The sequence below is a fragment of the Primulina tabacum genome, chromosome 14, assembly GCF_025594145.1.
Source record: "Primulina tabacum isolate GXHZ01 chromosome 14, ASM2559414v2, whole genome shotgun sequence".
Taxonomy (NCBI): Eukaryota; Viridiplantae; Streptophyta; class Magnoliopsida; order Lamiales; family Gesneriaceae; genus Primulina; species Primulina tabacum.
The window spans coordinates 15,351,030-15,369,378 of record NC_134563.1 but is presented as its reverse complement, the minus strand read 5'-3'; the positions used below and the strand labels follow the sequence as shown (position 1 = coordinate 15,369,378).

At 36.5% G+C, this 18,349-nt stretch overlaps 1 protein-coding gene across 3 annotated transcripts; it reads left to right on the top strand.

Annotated features, from left to right (window-relative positions):
- Positions 1-459: 459 nt before the first annotated feature.
- On the top strand, positions 460-2,151 carry LOC142525435 (cytochrome b5-like). Of its 3 annotated transcripts, none has more exons than XM_075629729.1 (4): positions 460-575; positions 693-788; positions 1,545-1,611; positions 1,738-2,151. In XM_075629729.1, exons 2-4 carry the CDS (start codon positions 702-704, stop codon positions 1,986-1,988), a joined length of 405 nt encoding a protein of 134 aa, XP_075485844.1. In that variant the 5' UTR covers positions 460-575; positions 693-701; the 3' UTR covers positions 1,989-2,151. The 3 variants fall into 3 exon arrangements, with proteins under 3 accessions (XP_075485844.1, XP_075485843.1, XP_075485845.1); XM_075629728.1 differs by having other exon boundaries at positions 514-604; positions 694-788; XM_075629730.1 differs by having other exon boundaries at positions 528-566; positions 694-788.
- The last annotated feature ends 16,198 nt before the right edge of the window (positions 2,152-18,349 follow it).

The following is an 18,349-nucleotide window of genomic DNA, read 5'->3' as shown; positions in this document are numbered from 1 at the left end:
CCGGGTTAATGCTGACCCGGATTCTAATGGGGGTATCAATATTATAATATTCATATGAAATTTAAGATATTCAACATTCAATATATAAATTGATTAAACGACATGTCAAATATCCAACATTACGTAACATATGTATCTCGGTTGCTAGCATTAATAAAGTGTCAAATTTCTAATGCGAAAATTTTGCAGAAGAGAGGTTTCAAATTTAACCTTCACCAAACACATTTTACTGATTTTATTTTCTCTTTTTTTATATCTTATTATCTAAAAATATAATTTAGTCTCTCGCTATTTTTCAAAATTACGATATAATTTTTATTTAAATATAAATTAAATTAATTAGGAAAAAAAACTTTATTGTCTGCAAAGTATGCTAGTTAATACTACTGTTAAACCCAGACAGTGAATTCTACGTTATAGATTTGGGAAAAATTGAGAGAACATAATTTGACACACCCAAATCAGTTTCTATCCTATTCTCAAAAATATATATATATATAGTCATCTACTCACACGGTAATTTCTTTCTTCCTATTTGCGCGAACGCTTGTGTGGTCAAAGAATCGGCGATAGAAATTTTATTGATTTCCTTAGAACATCTACTGTACACAGTTGCTTCAAATTTTGTGTTGCTGTTGGTTAATTTGTCTTTTATACGCAGTTTTTTGCTTAATTTTGCTCTTCTTTACGCAGGAAGGGAAATGGCGCCCGATCCGAAAGTTCACTTATTTGAGGAGGTTGCGGGGCATAACAAGCATAAGGATTGCTGGATTATTATAAATGGAAAGGTTGGATTCTTTGAGAGAGAATCGGATTTGTGTTATTTCTATGAGGATTTTTCTCGATCTCTATGTATGTTTATCGTATGCGAGAGTGTGGTCGGACTCAGATTTGAGGTGGGGAAATCGGTACTCTTTTGGATTTGGTACTCTTTTCTATTGAGCTATGGTCGAACCTCGGTGTTTTAGTTAAGAATCAATGCGACCTAAAGAACGAGCTCGAAAAAGGCGACAATTGAGTTAGTGTGGATGATAATTTATTCTATATTCATATTACATGATAGATTAAGGTCCTTGTATTGGGTATTCACAGTCTGTCGGAAGTCATTCAGACTAGGATGTCATGAATGTTGATTTCTTTAAGTGTGGACAATATTTTGCATCTCCCAGAGTCCACAAATGATTATAAAGTGGCTTATAAACTTGAGCGCCCTACCTAGAAGGCTAGTATTTCATGGTATGTCTTTTTCTGCGCTTATGGCCTAACAAGCCAGCAATTGAGAGTGCAGTTCAAGTGGTCTCTCTGTTTTCATAATTATCAGATTCACCTAAACTCTTGAATATTGAATCTTAAATGATGTTCATGCATAAAGTATATAGGATACAGGAACGGAAAACTGTACAATCCTGGTAACTTGAACCCTATTGTTGTTGATGATTTTCTTCTATGTGTTTTGTTTGCCATTTATCAGGACTTTCTTGTTGGATGCTCCCCCACCCCCCCTCTCAAGCTTCCCGTTTCGCATAATGTTGGTTATTTGTCAGGTTTATGATGTAACATCATTCATGGAAGATCATCCTGGTGGTGATGAAGTTTTGCTGTCAGCAACTGGTAATGTGGAATGATCCTAAACTGGATTCCTCTTTTCTATACCATTTCATTTTGATGATGGATAAACGTGCATAAATGCGGGCTCGTGCTAAAGATTTGACGCCTGAATTTGTTGGCAACTTGCAGGAAAAGATGCTACAGATGACTTTGAAGACGTTGGCCACAGCGATTCTGCGAGGGAAATGATGCACAAATATGTCATTGGGGTGATAGACATGTCAACTGTTCCTCGGAAGCGCACCTACATTCTTCCACAAGAATCCAAATACAATCCGGACAAGACTCCAGAGTTTGTGATTAAGATCTTGCAGTTCCTTGTGCCTCTCTTATTATTGGGATTGGCCTTTGCGGTGAGGCTCTACACCAAAGAGAAATAATTGTCTATAATTAATATCTACTTTATTATGGTTTCTTTTTCTGTTTATGTAGTTGAAAATTACAATTCAATTTCCTTTCCTAGCATATTGAACATTTGTTTGCTGAATTTCTGAAATACCGTTCTTATCTATCGTGAGGTTGTTATGCGGTGTGAAAGGTGAATCAATCTCTAATTGTATGTAGGTCCATGGTTCAGTAACTTCAGTTAGTTCAATATAATTTTAGATTCATACTGGGCTTCAAGTCAATATCAACATAGAACAACAATAAATAAATTTATTCATTTTAAAAATTAATAAAAAAGTATATCTGATCAACCATGTTTTGCAACCGAAACAGAAACCCTAATAACATTCAAGTGATAATGTACAATTATGCATTATACTTGATATGTTTTATTCTTTCAATTATCTTTCAATTGCTTGCTATAAAATTTCGAAAAAGTCTTTGTAGCCGCTTGAGTATTTTAACCTATTTTCTGAAAAATTAGTAAAAGATGTACACGCATTGCATGTTTTATTATTATTTTTTTTAATTTGATCAAATAATATTAAACAATTAACACAAAATTATTTTAAATTTACAAGATTTGTTCGGTTTAAAAAGAAAGTTTTGTTTAGATTTTTTTTATGTAAAATATGGAGTTACTTAGGTTTTTAGTAGGATAAGAAGAGTAATTAAAGAACTAAATATTTTTGTGTCCTCTAAAATAGTTACTCTAAGGATCTCAAATTTAATAACATATGATAGATATATTCAGGAAATAGGAAGTTGTATTCGAGTAGCCCACGTCAATGCCCAGCCCAAACTTAATTTCGAAACAGGCTATTACCCTTACTACGTGGGCAACATTCCCACATTATTGAGCAAGTAAAGGCCGATAGGGGCGTCCAATCGCCTTTTGAATATTAATTTGTTCGATGCTAAAAGAAAACTTTTACATTTTAACCACATGTAAGAGCACTTAAAATAATATTTTATTTTTTTATTAAATTGATATTATCAATTTAAGACTTTGTTTTCCTAGATTATAAGATATTGTTTAATTTATTTCTAGATATTAGAGTATTTGTTTTTAATATTGTATTTATTTTTAAGATATTTTATCTCTAACTAAAATCTTGTTTTCATATTTTCTATGACTCTTTTATGAAATTGTTTTTAGGCCAAGTATTGGATATAAATATGGAGCGCCTTACAGCCGTGGAAGCGTGCTTTTTATGGCTTTTTGTGGGGTTTGGACAACAGACTTTTGTAAAGAATGCATAGAAGATAATTTTCATGTTGAAGAATTTGATTGATTGATTCACGTTTATTCCGTGTTGCTGATTGGTGTTGAAGACACTTGAAGAACAATATTGACACAGAGTGTTGATCAAAGATTGTTCTTTTATTTGTTCAAGTAACTTCGGTTTATGGATCTAGTTTTTGGTTTGGTTTATTTTGATGCATTCTAATTCTTTGGGGTTTTAAGAAATTTGATTTTGTTATTTTCACTAATATTCTTTTGTGTAAACGATTTGCATATTTTTCTAGTAATTTTTGTCATGAGTCATTGTACAAATATGTACAAGTATTTATACATGTACATAATGTAAACATGTCCTTTATTTATTAATATTATATGTGTGTTTATAATTAACTTTCGTTGCATGTTGTGTGCTTGGTTTGACAACACTGTGCCATAACACTAACTCTTGATACACATAATTTAATTTATTTTCCTGTTCGTTTGTGATCAACAACGCCCTTTCAAGTTGTATCAAAGCCAACTCTTGATATACTAAGTGATTGATTCTGGTTTACTGCTTTTACATGAAATTCTTCTTTAGCTCAATGGACGCATTGGCTTCAAGTTCTGCCTTTAGACCACCGATCTTGAATGGATCGAATTATGTATTTTGGAAATTCAAGATGAGAATGTACATAAAATCCATCTAAGAAAGAGCTTGGAAACGGGTTCTAGACGGTTGGTCACCACCTAGAATTGTTGATGCTGATGGTGACAGCCGAGTTAAACCTGAGAGTGCATGGTCTAATGATGAGGTTCAGACATCAAATTTCCAAAGACATTCAATGCCATATTTACCTGTGTTGTTGTCAACATGTTCAGCCTTATCACAAATTACACATCTGCCAAAGATGCTTGGGACATTCTCCAAAGACAGTGTGAAGGAACAAAAAGTGTTCATATATATAAACTGAGGATGCTGACCTCCAAATTTGAAAGCCTTAGGATGGAAGAAAATGAGACCGTTGTTGAATATGATCGAAGACTTCGGGACATAGCTAATGAAGCTTTTAGTCTCGGAGATCCTTTGTCTAATGAAGGCTTGTCAGCAAGGTACTGAGATCCCTTCCAGAACGATTTAACATCAAGATTTGTGCCATAAATGAGTCGAAGAACACATTTACTGTAACGAACCGTACTATTTAACTACTTTAAATTTGCGGAAAAATAAAAATTTTCTTAAATAAGTAGAAATATCAAACTTCGTTAATAAATAATTGCTCGTCTAAAATATTTATAATAAAACAACTACCAACAAGTTGCGATAAGTAAACGTTTAAAACATTGAAAACACCACTCCTTAAAATCATAATAATTGAACATGCATAAAATCTTAAAACATGGGCGGTCCTCGGATTTAGCCTCCCGCTCAGTCCAAGCCAGCTCACTGATCCTCACCCCTCGTCTAAAACATTTGCAATAAAAACAACCACAACCAAATTTGCCAAAAGTAATAATTGTTTAAACATCATAAACACTTCATAAAAATCATAGTATTTGAAACAACATGCATAAAAGTATTCATAAAAACATGGGCGTTACTCGGGTTTAGCCTCCTGCTCAGTCCAAGCCAGCTCATTGGTCCCCACCCCTCGTCTCCTCAAAGTCATCCTTACCTGCAACGATCAAGTCTAGTGAGTCTAAAGACTCAACATGAAAAAACTGAAAATAACAAGTAATAAGTAATAAAACCACATGCATCTTTAAAATAGAGCGTACTTACTTGAAACTTGAACTTGCATACTTAAAGCCAGAAAGTAACATCCTTGAAACTTGTACATACGTATATAAACATAGACGTGCCATCATCATAAGACTTTTCTTAAACATGCTTACATACTTGTACATACTTGAACATACATAAACTTCATCATTTTGAGTAGAGGCATATTTCAAAGCAAGTGACCCATACATAAATTCGCCTGATCAGACTAAACTACAGTACTGGGCCGGCAGGGAAGATCCACTGCCACATACATGAGATTCCCGTTCATGCTTTAACGCTTCCCAATCCTGATCTAAACCCGTTCATGCTTTAACATGGGTGGAGAAGGTCATCGGCCACGTTCACCGACTTCCAAACCCATTCATAATTTGGTCACAAGACATTTAGCATACCTCAAAAACTTAAAATATTTTCTTTTGTACGTCGAACATACTTACTTGGTGTTGAGGGATTCGTTGGATCTCGCTTGGGCCACTCTTCCACGTACTAACAAGAGTTCGGACACTTATCTTTCATAGCTTAGACGTAGGTACTCGTGCTCACCACCGAAGTAAATAAATAGCTTATGACATTCTAAATCTCTCGGGACTTGACCTCGTGTAGTAATAATCTTACCAAGCCATGATATAGAACCCAAAACAAAATCCTATATTTTTACATATAAAAATTTTAATCATCGTACTAAACCATGATATAGAACCACGAAGCAAATCTAAAAAAAAAAAACAAAAAATTTTTTTTAAAATTTTTATTTTATTTTTAGAGGGGGGTACACGGACCCCGTGTAGGGGTCCGGGTAGGCACGAAAATTTCGTAATTTTGAAGGAAAAAGGACACGGACTCCATGTCGAGGTCCGGGAAAGGGTCCGAGTAGCCTCTGTACATGGAAATTCACGAAAATTCACGAATTTAATGATTCATTCTTCCAACCCAAGCCTAAGAAACATGAACCAACACCTCGAGACTCATCCTAGGATGTTATTTCGTTGATTCAAACCCGTACAAACCCTCAAACGTCCCCAAACATCGACAAGAAACTTCAATACAACAATAACCCATAATTCGACATCGTTTCGCTTCCTACAACTTCTATTACATCCCAAGCCAATTCCGACACAAACGAACCACCAAATAACATCTAAACACATCTCATAACATATCTAAATGTAGTAGCACAAGCCCGGCGATACCCAACGAATCCTGCAACAAATAACTTCAAGAACATGATGAACATCATTTTCATAAGATCAAAGGTTTGAGCAGTCACACGAAAATAACCATAACTCACTCGTTTCTTGTCCGAAAATTACGAATTTTATATCAAATCGAAGTATCGAAAATTTCTACGTTTTATATGTTGACAATATTTTCAGAAAACAAACCGAAAAATTACACAGGAACCGAAATGACAGCAAAACGCCTTTTTGAGATCTAAAATACTTCAGAAATCGATTCAATGCATAATCGCTCAAACTTTACTCATAATAATTAAACTTTTACGCATAACATACATCAAAATATCTACTATGACGAGATCGATGCATAAAACGAAAGATTATACATGCCTTTGGTCTTGAAACGATTGAAGACGACGAATACCGGTGGGTGGAATACGGGGGAAAACGATCGGTTGACGTCTGCTGCACGATTTCTTGAAGAAAAATGACCGAAAATCTGCTTATAATTCGTAGGGAAAGGGGATGGTGGCTGCGGAAAAGAAATCGCCTCAAAAACCCTTGGCTTCTCCAACAAAAGAAACGTGTGTGTGTTGTTTATAGTGAAGGGGTGTGTGTGTGTGTACTTGAATGTGTGTGTGGTGTGTATTAAGCCACAAGGTGAGTAAAACGTGTGGGTGTGTTATAGTTAGGAAAAATTTTGCTTAATTGACTAGTTAGCAATCTAATTAATTAACTAACTCATTATTACTTTACAAAAATCCAAAAATTAAAATAAAATACACAATTGATAAAATTTAAAAGTTTAAAACTTAAAATCATCTAAAAAAATTAAATTAAATTTTAAAATGCTAAAAACTTCATAAATCATTTAAATATAAAATTTTTGACTTTAAATAAAATACCACATTTTTTTATCGCTTAAATCGTTACCGGTCTCTTTTCCCGATCCCGAATCGAATATTCGCCTGAAACATAAAACTCAAGAAAATATTTTAACGTGCATCTTAAAAAAATAAATAATTAAAATAATGCAATTTCATAAATCAAACATCTCTAAAATCAATTTAAACTTAAATAATTAATTTAACAATTTAAATACATGCATGGGTTTTACGTGTACTGATTTTCGGGCTCTACAGTTTCTCCCCCACTTAAATAAATTTCGTCCTTGAAATTAAATCTTACCAAACAGTTCCGGATAGCGACTTATCATATCTGCTTAGGTTTTCCAAGTGGCCTCCTCCACTGATTGATTCATCCACTGGACTTTGAACAACTTGGTCACCTTGTTCGGAAGTCTCCGCTCCTGTCTGTCTAGGATTTGGACAGGTCTTTCCTCATACGACATATCTGGAGCCAACTGCAACGGCTCAAAACTCAAAACATGTGAAGAGTTTGCTATATACTTCCTCAGCATCGAGACGTGGAACACATTGTGCACTCCAGCCAGATTCGACGGTAGGGCTACACGATAAGCTAATATCCCAACTCTGTCAAGAATTTCAAACGGTCCAATAAATCTCGGACTCAGCTTGCCTCTCTTCCCATACCTCATATTACGAATACGTTGTTTCCTACGGCAAACTCAAGATCTCTCCTCCTCTTGTCAGCATAACTCTTTTGACGACTTTGGGCGGTCTTCATCCTATCTCGAATCTTGACCACCACGTCTGAAGTCTGCTGAACAATCTCTGGGCCAAGTTCTGATCTCTCACCAACTTCATCCCAATGAATCGACGATCTAAACTTCCTTCCATACAGTGCTTCATAGGGAGCCATACCTATAGCGGATTGAAAACTGTTGTTGTAGGTAAACTCCACTAGAGGTAGCTTCGATTCCCAATTCCCATGGAAATCCATCACACAGGCTCACAACAGATCTTCCAATATCTGAATCACTCGCTCAGACTGACCATCTGTCTGAGGATGAAATGCAGTACTGAATTGCAACTTCATCCCCATGGCTGCGAGTAAACTTTCCAAAATGACGATGTGAACCTCGGGTCCCTGTCGGACACAATAGTAACTGGGATCCCGTGCAAACGAACTATCTCCTTGATATAGAGCTCTGCATACTGCGTCATGGAAAAAGTCGTCTTCACCGATAAGAAATGTGCCTACTTAGTTAGTCGATCCACTATAACCCAAATGGCATTAGATCCTTTGACTGACCTCGGAAAACTAACCACGAAATCCATGGTGATATTCTCCCATTTCCACTCGGGAATAGAAAGTGGCTTAAGCATCCCTACTGGCCTCTGATGCTCTGCCTTCACCTGTTGACAAGTGAGACATTCAGACACAAATCGGCGGATGTCTCGCTTCATACCTGGCCACCAATACAGCATCTGCAAATCCTTGTACATCTTGGTACCTCCTGGATGGATGGAATACGGAGATGTATGTGCCTCTGACAAAATATCTTCTCTGATCGAATCAACTCTAGGCACCCACATTCTCCCTCTGCACCTCACAATATAATCATACACTTTGTAAAGTACACTGCCCTTGGTCTCATCCTTCAGTCTCCATTTCTGTAATTGCTCATCTGAAGGCTATCCTTTACGGATTCGGTCTAGCAAAGAAGAATGGACTGTCAGATTAGAAAGCTTGGGAGCTCTATCCTTAGGATAAACTTCTAAGCCAAACCTCTGAATCTCTGACTGAAGAGGTCTCTGCACCGACAGCTGTGCTGAGATTGCTACCTTTCTGCTCAAAGCATCTGCCACAACATTAGTTTTCCTGGATGGTAGCTAATTTCACAATCGTAGTCTTTTACCAACTCCAACCACCGTCTTTGTCTCATGTTAAGCTCTTTCTGCATGAAGAAATACTTGAGACTCTTGTGATCAGTGAATATCTGACAATTCTCGCCGTACAAATATTGTCTCCAAATCTTCAACGCAAAGACCACTGTAGCTAACTCTAGATCATGAGTCGGATAATTCTTTTCATGCACTTTTAACTTTCTGGAAGCACAAGCTGTAACCTGACCATGTTGCATCAACACTGCGCCTAATCCGAGCTTAGATGCATCGGTGTACAACACCAAATTGCCTTGCCCTGATGGCATGGCTAAAACTGGCGCCAAAATAAGAGCTTGCTTCAAGGTATCGAAGCTCTTCTGACACTCTTCACTCCATACGAATTTGGAATTCTTCTTGGTCAATGAGGTGAGTGGCACTGCCATCGAAGAAAATCCCTGAATAAACTTTCTATAATAACCTGCTAAGCCTAGGAAACTGCGGATCTCTGATGCATTCTTCGGCTCAACCCAATTCTTAACGGCTTTCACCTTTGCTGGATCTACCTCAATACCACTGCTAGATAATATATGACCCAAAAATGCTATTTTCTCCAACCAGAATTCACACTTACTGAATTTTGCAAACAACTTGTGTCTCTGCAAAACCTGCAACACTGTTCTGAAATGCTGACTGTGCTCCTCATGGATCTTCGAGTATATAAGAATGTCGTCAATGAACACTATGACGAACTGATCTAAGTAGAGTTGAAATACTCGATTCATGAGGTCCATAAAAATTGCTGGAACATTCGTCAGTCCAAACGGCATCACCAAGAACTCGTAATGTCCATACCTGATTCTGAAGGTTGTCTTAGTTTTACTTTATTATGACCTCGAATTCTGACTTTTCTCACAATTCTCAATATTAGAAATGGAGGTTCAAACTTATCGTATCTTACTTTCCTTATACTATACCCGTAATGATCCTCGATCTATTTCATTAGTATTTATGTAGTTCAACCTAAGAAATCTTAGTACAAAAAGTTACTGATCAACTTCTATCCTTGGTACTACACTCAAACGTTAAACCTTATCTTAACCCAATAATAATATTGACCTACGATCTTTGAATCGAATCTTTACCTTACGACGCCAAACTTACGTAACTTAGCTATTTATAAGTACATCCCAAATAAAGATTGCTGTTAATCTTAAACTTCGAGTAACATTAATCCATAAAACCCCAAAATATAGAATATCGATATTCTGCTTAGATAATAAAACCTTCCTAGCATCAAACACATGCTTAAACTATTTCCTTCCCAATTCCATTATAGTTGAGGTCTAAGTCACTTAAACCTTCCTCATTGGAACGAATGTCACACTTTGACGTATCCTCAATACTTAATTCATTCGAAAGTATAAAGCTTAATAAGTTTCCCTTGTTAATGATACTTATTCTAATAAATCAACTTCACTTATAACCCACAGAAATTCTAGAATCCTCATATAAAGATTTTAGATTTCTTACTCGATAAAAATCATAATATTCGACCATTGGTAACCTATGTTGAATACAACTAACTCCTTTTTGTTTTTATTTCACCCAATATCCCCTATGATCACCTATTTCATAAACTTGAAATTAAAACTTACACAACCCAAGTAGTCATAGATAACCTAATTCCAGTACTCATATCCACTTAATCCTAAGTTTCTTAATGACTTACAAAGATTCCTCAAAACAAGATGCCTAATAAGGCCTCTTGCCACGCCTATCGACATCAATGTCCATCTGGTCCTGCCCTGCCGTCAAAGCTATCGACACGGCAACTGTATAAGTCGTAGGACCAGCAACTCTGACACCAAGGAGCAAGATCGACCGCAAACAATCCATACAATGCCTCAGATTCTCCCAGACTTCATTAGCAATTAGGGGTAAAAAGTGACACCCCCTTTCGAACTTCCTGACGAAGTCTGCCACGCTGCTGTCTCCCTGTTGCAGCGACATGAACTCCCTAGTCAGGCGGGAGCGTACTTCTTCAGTGAAGTACTTAGAGTAGAAAATCTCCTTGAAGCCATTCCACGTCAGTATTTGTAAGTTCACTGACACTTACACGCCTTCTCTCCAAAGCCTGCGTCTCCAGTCAACAAGAAGGTGGCACATCTAACTCTGTCTGCATCATGCAGCTCCATAAACGAAAAAATTACTTCGATGGACTTAATCCATCCTTCAGCTATCATCGGGTCAGTAGTCCCTTAGAACTCCTTCGGATCCATCCTCTTAAACCTCTCGTAAATTTTCTCCGGTCTGGGCCTCGCCCCTGTGTCTACTGCAGTCTAGTTCCCCGAAAACTGTGCGAAGAACTGGGTCAGCCATGCAAGCATCTGAGCCTGCAAATCTGGGGGTGGAGGAGGAGGAGTGTCTCTCCCATCCTCTCGAGTCTCTCTGTCCTCATCCCTTGATTCCCGGTTAACCATGCGTCTAGGAAGCATACTGTCCCAAAATTTTTCCCAACACATAAACCCAACATGCATGAACATACTACTAATATTATAAGATGCACGTAAATCGAACTTAAAACATGGACATGCTGAATTCATGACTTAATGCTTAATACATAACATAATTCAAAACTTTAAAACTTACAGACTTGAGGTGTGGCTTCGTGAGCTTCTCGCAACTGGCAGTAGGCATAACCCTTTACAAGAACACCGCTCTGATACTAACTGTAACGAACCGTACTATTTAACTACTTTAAATTTGCGTAAAAATAAAAATTTTCTTAAATAATTAGAAATTATCAAACTTCGTTAATAAATAATTGCTCGTCTAAAATATTTATATTAAAACAACTACCAACAAGTTGCGATAAGTAAACGTTTAAAACATTGAAAACACCACTCCTTAAAATCATAATAATTGAACATGCATAAATTCTTAAAACATGGGCGGTCCTCGGATTTAGCCTCCCGCTCAGTCCAAGCCAGCTCACTGATCCTTACCCCTCGTCTAAAACATTTGCAATAAAAACAACCACAACCAAATTTGCCAAAAGTAATAATCGTTTAAACATCATAAACACTTCATAAAAATCATAGTTTTTGAAACAACATGCATAAAAGTATTCATAAAAACATGGGCGTTCCTCGGGTTTAGCCTCCTGCTCAGTCCAAGCCAGCTCATTGGTCCACACCCCTCGTCTCCTCAAAGTCATCCTTACCTGTAACGATCATGTCTAGTGAGTCTAAAGACTCAACATGAAAAAATTGAAAATAACAAGTAATAAGTAATAAAACCATATGAACTTTAAAATAGAGCGTACTTACTTGAAACTTGAACTTGCATACTTAAAGCCTGAAAGTAACATCCTTGAAACTTGTACATACGTATATAAACATAGATGTGCCATCATCATAAGACTTTTCTTAAACATGCTTACATACTTGTACATACTTGAACATACATAAACTTCATCATTTTGCGTAGAGGCATATTTCAAAGCAAGTGACCCATACATAAATTCGCCTGATCAGACTAAACCACAGTACTGGGCTGACAGGGAAGATCCACTGCCACATACATGAGATCCCCGTTCATGCTTTAACGGGTGGATTGATCTCCGTTCATTCTTTAACGCTTCCCAATCCTGATCTAAACCCGTTCATGCTTTAACAGGGTGGAGAAGTCTTCGGCCACGTTCACCGACTTCCAAACCCATTCATAATTTGGTCACAAGACATTTAGCATACCTCAAAAACTTAAAATATTTTCTTTTGTACGTCGAACATATTTACTTGGTGTTGAGGGATTCGTTTGATCTCGCTTGGGCCACTGTTGCACGTACTAACAAGAGTTCGAACACTTATCTTTCATAGCTTAGACGTAGGTACTCGTGCTCACCACCGAAGTAAATAAATAGCTTATGACATTCTAAATCTCTCGGAACTTTACCTCATGTAGTAATAATCTTACCAAGCCATGATATAGAACCCAAAACAAAATCCTATATTTTTACGTATAAAAATTTTAACCATCGTACTAAACCATGATATAGAACCCCGAAGAAAATATAAAAAAAAAAAAAAATTTAAATTTTTTTTTTATTTTTAGAGGGGGGTACACGGACCCCGTGTAGGGGTCCGGGTAGGCATGAAAATTTCGTATTTTTGAAGGAAAAAGGACACGGAATCCGTGTCGGGGTCCGGGAAGGGGTCCGGGTAGCCTATGTACATGGAAATTCACGAAAATTCACTAACTTAATGATTCATTCTTCCAACCCAAGCCTAAGAAACATGAACCAACACCTCGAGACTCATCCTAGGATGTTATTTCGTTGATTCAAACCCGTACAAACCCTCAAACGTCCCCAAACATCGACAAGAAACTTCAATACAACAATAACCCATAATTCGACATTGTTTCCCTTCCTACAACTTCTATTACATCCCAAGCCAATTCCAACACAAATGAACCACCAAATAACATCTAAACACATCTCATAACATATCTAAATGTAGTAGCACAAGCCCGGCGATACCCAACGAAGCCTGTAACAAATAACTTCAAGAACATGATGAACAACATTTTCATAAAATCAAAGGTTTGAGAAGTCACACGAAAATAACCATAACTCACTCGTTTCTTGTTTGAAAATTACGGATTTTATATCAAATCGAAGGTATCGAAAAGTTCTACGTTTTATATGTTGACAATATTTTCAGAAAATGAACCGAAATTACATAGGAACCGAAATGATAGCAAAACGTCTTTTTGAGATCTAAAATACTTCAGAAATCGATTCAATGCATAATCGCTCAAACTTTACTCATAATAATTAAACTTTTAAGCATAACATACATCAAAATATCTACTATGACGAGATCGATGCATAAAACGAAAGATTATACATGCCTTTGGTCTTGAAACGATTGAAGATGACGAATACCGGTGGGTGGAATACGGGGGAAAACGATCGGTTGACGTCTGCTGCGCGATTTCTTGAAGAAAAATGACTAAAAAATCTGCTTATAATTCGTAGGGAAAGGGGATGGTGGCTGCTGAAAAGAAATCGCCTCAAAAACCCTTGGCTTCTCCAACAAAAGAAACGTGTGTGTGTTGTTTATAGTGAAGGGGTGTGTGTGTGTATACTTGAATTTGTGTGTGGTGTGTATTAAGCCACAAGGTGAGTAAAACATGTGGGTGTGTTATAGTTAGGAAAATTTTGCTTAATTGACTAGTTAGCCATCTAATTAATTAACTAACTCATTATTACTTTACAAAAATCCCAAAATTAAAATAAAATACACAATTGATAAACTTTAAAAGTTTAAATTTAAAGTCATCTAAAAAAATTAAATTAAATTTTAAAATGCTAAAAACTTCATAAATCATTTAAATATAAAATTCTTGACTTTAAATAAAATACCACATTTTTTTATCGCTTAAATCGTCACCGGTCTCTTTTCCCGATCTCGCATCGAATATTCGCCTGAAACACAAAACTCAAGAAAATATTTTAACGTGCATCTTAAAAACATAAATAATTAAAATAATGCAATTTCATAAATCATACATCTCTAAAATCATTTTAAACTTAAATAATTAATTTAACAATTTAAATACATGCATGGATTTTACGTGTACTGATTTTCGGGCTCTACATTTACATTGAATATGGAAGATTTGATAAGCTCCCTCAGGACATTTGAGATGAATTTGGATCTACAAAAAAGAGATAAGGGGAAGGCCATTGCATTACAAGCTTCTGATGACTCCCTCAACAATCTGATTCAAGAAGCAAATGAATTTGATCTTGGTGAGGAGTCAATCTCTTTGATTACTAAAAAGTTCGGTGACTACTTGAAGAGAATGACAGGCAAAAAAAATGTATGCAACAACCGAAACATTCTTTTGGCCCTTCTGACAGAAATAAGCTGCATGCACCTGCTCAAGGGTATTTTAAACCGAGAAATGAAGTGATGGTGTAAGGTCCAAAATTAAAACAACGTAATCCAACTGCATGCAAATCTAGGAAATATGTCAAATAGTTAACTAATTGATTTTAATTTATAAATTGATTATGTGACATGTTTATATGATGTTTTAATAGTTTTTCTACTTAAATGCATTAAAATGTAATTTTTAAATGTTATTCGAGTTTCGATCGAGGAATGAAGACCGAAGGCTGAAAAATAGAAAATGTTTTTATTAAATAATTTTTTTTAATTATTTAAAACATGGTTTATGATTTTTCTTATTTTTGAAAATAAGGAGTTTTGAGGTGATTTTATACGCCGGGACGTAAATTTTATCAGTGTTGGATTTTCAACAAAAATGCGAGCGTTTCGACATCTTGGCTAATAAATTCACAAACCTTACTAAACTAAATAATTTTTAAATACACTAATGGGTTTAATGTGCCTAATTGACCTTGTTAATGGGCCTAAGCCACCATTACTATTTTAATTAATTATTTTATCCCTAAAACCCTACACCATGCCATTATATGTCACGCCTCACTCCCCCAAAAACTTAAAACTCTATTCTCTCAAATACACGACACACACACAAGGGTTTTGAAGGTGGAAGTTTCGAATTTTAGCAAAGATTTCAAGCCAAGGGTCTCCTCGACGTTGTTCTTCAATTCGTCAACGTTATTTCGTGTGTAAATCACGCAAAAGCACACCATATTCATCCCTTTACTCATCCATCACACCATAGTATTTGTTTAAATACGTTTTGCATGAAAAACAAGTTGCATCATGGAATATTTTCGTTTTTGTGTATCAACATGAATTTGAAAGCTTGTTTTTTATCCCAAAATTATGTTTAAAATGTTTCTAAGGGGCTGCCAGGATTAGAAAGTGGTATGGGTTTGTTTTACACGAGTTTAAGGAGTCCTAGAACCACACAACACGCTGCACTCGACACACAAACAAGCTGAAACCATCTCTCGTCTTTGTGGATCATGGGGCTCGGGTTCAAGGGGAATCTTTGCATGGCTTGGCTCGATTGCAACCAATGCTGGGCTAGGGCCGTGCTTGAGTCAAGGAAGGAGTCCTAGCATTGAGTCAAGGGGCTGGGAGGAGTCCTAGAAAGCTATGACTCCACCCACTTACAAGCGCATACACGCATGGGTGCACAACACTAGATTAATCCTATCGATCGAATAATCATGCCTTTTCTGTATACTTTCCCCGGTTCCATTGCTATCTCGGGCTCTACTTGATTGAATTTGAATTCAACGGAAAAAATGCGTGGAGCTTAAATAACGAAAATGGATTCGTATTCACATACAAAAGAATTATATAAGAATATGAAATACGAGACATCTAAGTCATACAAGTGAAGAGATCAATTCATTGATAAGAAAAAGAAAAAACGTGAACGGGGATTGGATTGATGATAAAATAGAATCTTGGGTCGTGAACATTGATTCGATTGATGATGAAGAAAGAGAATTCTTGGTTCGGTTCTCGTGTTCTTGAATCGATTGGAGTGGGAATAGTGAGAAGCTTCATAGGGTCTTTCTGTCCAGGTGCAGGTAGTCCGCATCTTCACGGACATGTCTATTTCACCGAGCTTCTCTCCGAGACAGTGCCCAGATCGTTACGCCTTTCGTGCGGGTCGGAACTTACCTGACAAGGAATTTCGCTACCTTAGGACCGTTATAGTTACGATCGTCGTTCACCGGGGCTTCGATCGCCGGCTCCCCTGTCATTAGGTCACTAAATTCCTTGAAATTCCGGCACTGGACAGGCGTCAGCCCCCATACAAGGTTTTACGTTTGTGCTAATATTATCAAATAATCAGAATGTTTGATTATTAGGTTCCCAATGACCAATAACTGGCTAGATTTATTCAAAAATAAATAACAATAAATAAATGAAGTAGATTAGAAAAAGAAAATATGCATTTACATAATTTCAATTCAAAATCACTGTGTAACGTGTATCCTAAATTATTCAATAAGTTTTTTTTATAATAATGAAGTAAATTCTCAATTTGTTACGTTGTGTTCTGCTCTATTATTTGCCGGTTCAGTTGCTAAATCTGCACAATTTCCTCTTCATGTATGGTTACCTGATGCTATGGAGGGACCTACTCCTATTTCAGCTCTAATGTAATGGACCTCTTTGGATAACACCAAAAATGGGATAAATCGATGCGAAATCTCATCCGTTAGATATGGAAACGGGACACCAAAAGAATTGATGAGCCGTATGGGTAGGAAACTCTCAAGTACGTAGGTAATATCGATGAAGTTACCACGAAGGCTGTGATGATGTATGGAATATATGACAAAGGTGGAGTATTTCTATTGATCGGTCATATAGGCCCGAGTTGGACATCCAATTGCTTTGATTTGGATTATCCGGTGAATGCAATGCCTTATGTATATAGCAAATATAAAAAAGATGGCCAATCAAACCTATTTTATTTCTTGATTCAATAGAAGCTCTACAAAAAGGACCATTATTCATTTATGAATTTCATAGTAACAGAAATACATCTCCTACCGAGACAGAATTTGTAACTTGCTATCCTCTTGCTTAGGAGGCAAAGATTTTCCTACGCGGAAAGGATGATTCATTCGGATCGACACTTTGTTGCATCGAAATATATAAATGTTGACTAATCTGGCTAACATTGAACTTGGTAAAATGAAAACCATTGGATCATCACGTATTCCTGGACAGGGGGATCTGGGCTGGGCTAGGTCGAGTCAATAGGGTCCTACGAGGGTGCACAAAGGTCTGGTTCAGGGGCTGGTCCGGTGGCTAGGTCCTAGGCGCGATTGCGTGGAGTCCATGTCAATAAGGGGGTCTCATGCGTGGCTTGCATCTTAGGTTGTGGCTTTTGTTTGGGGCTTGGGTCAAGTTCTAAGGGTCCATTAGGGTCCATAGGGGGTCTGGTTCGAAGATGGTCCAGCATGGTTCGAGCATGGCTCGATGAAAAATCAAGTTGGCTCGTGGGGTTAGTGCTTGGTTCTGTTAGGGTTTCTTTCTTGGTTTTAATTCGAAACATGGCTCATGGGAGTCGAGTAATGGTTCATGAGGGCTAAATTAATATAAAAAGTCTAAGTTTTAATTTGGGAATTTTATATTAAAGTTTAAATTAATTTGAGATTAAAACGCATTAAAAATGAATATTTAAAAGCCTATAATTTAAGCCAAATAAAAATATGAAAAAATTAATGTAGGCTTAAATAATTATTTGGGATGATCTATAGTCAACGGAATTAAGAAAATGTAAAAAACGTGAAATTTTACGTCTAGGGGTAAAACGGTAATTTTACACTCGAAAATTAGTAAATGTCATGTCAATGTCCTTAATGCTGTTTTATATGTTAATATAATTATGTTGCATGTTTATGGAATTTTATAATGAATGATAACGTTAAAAAACATGTTGC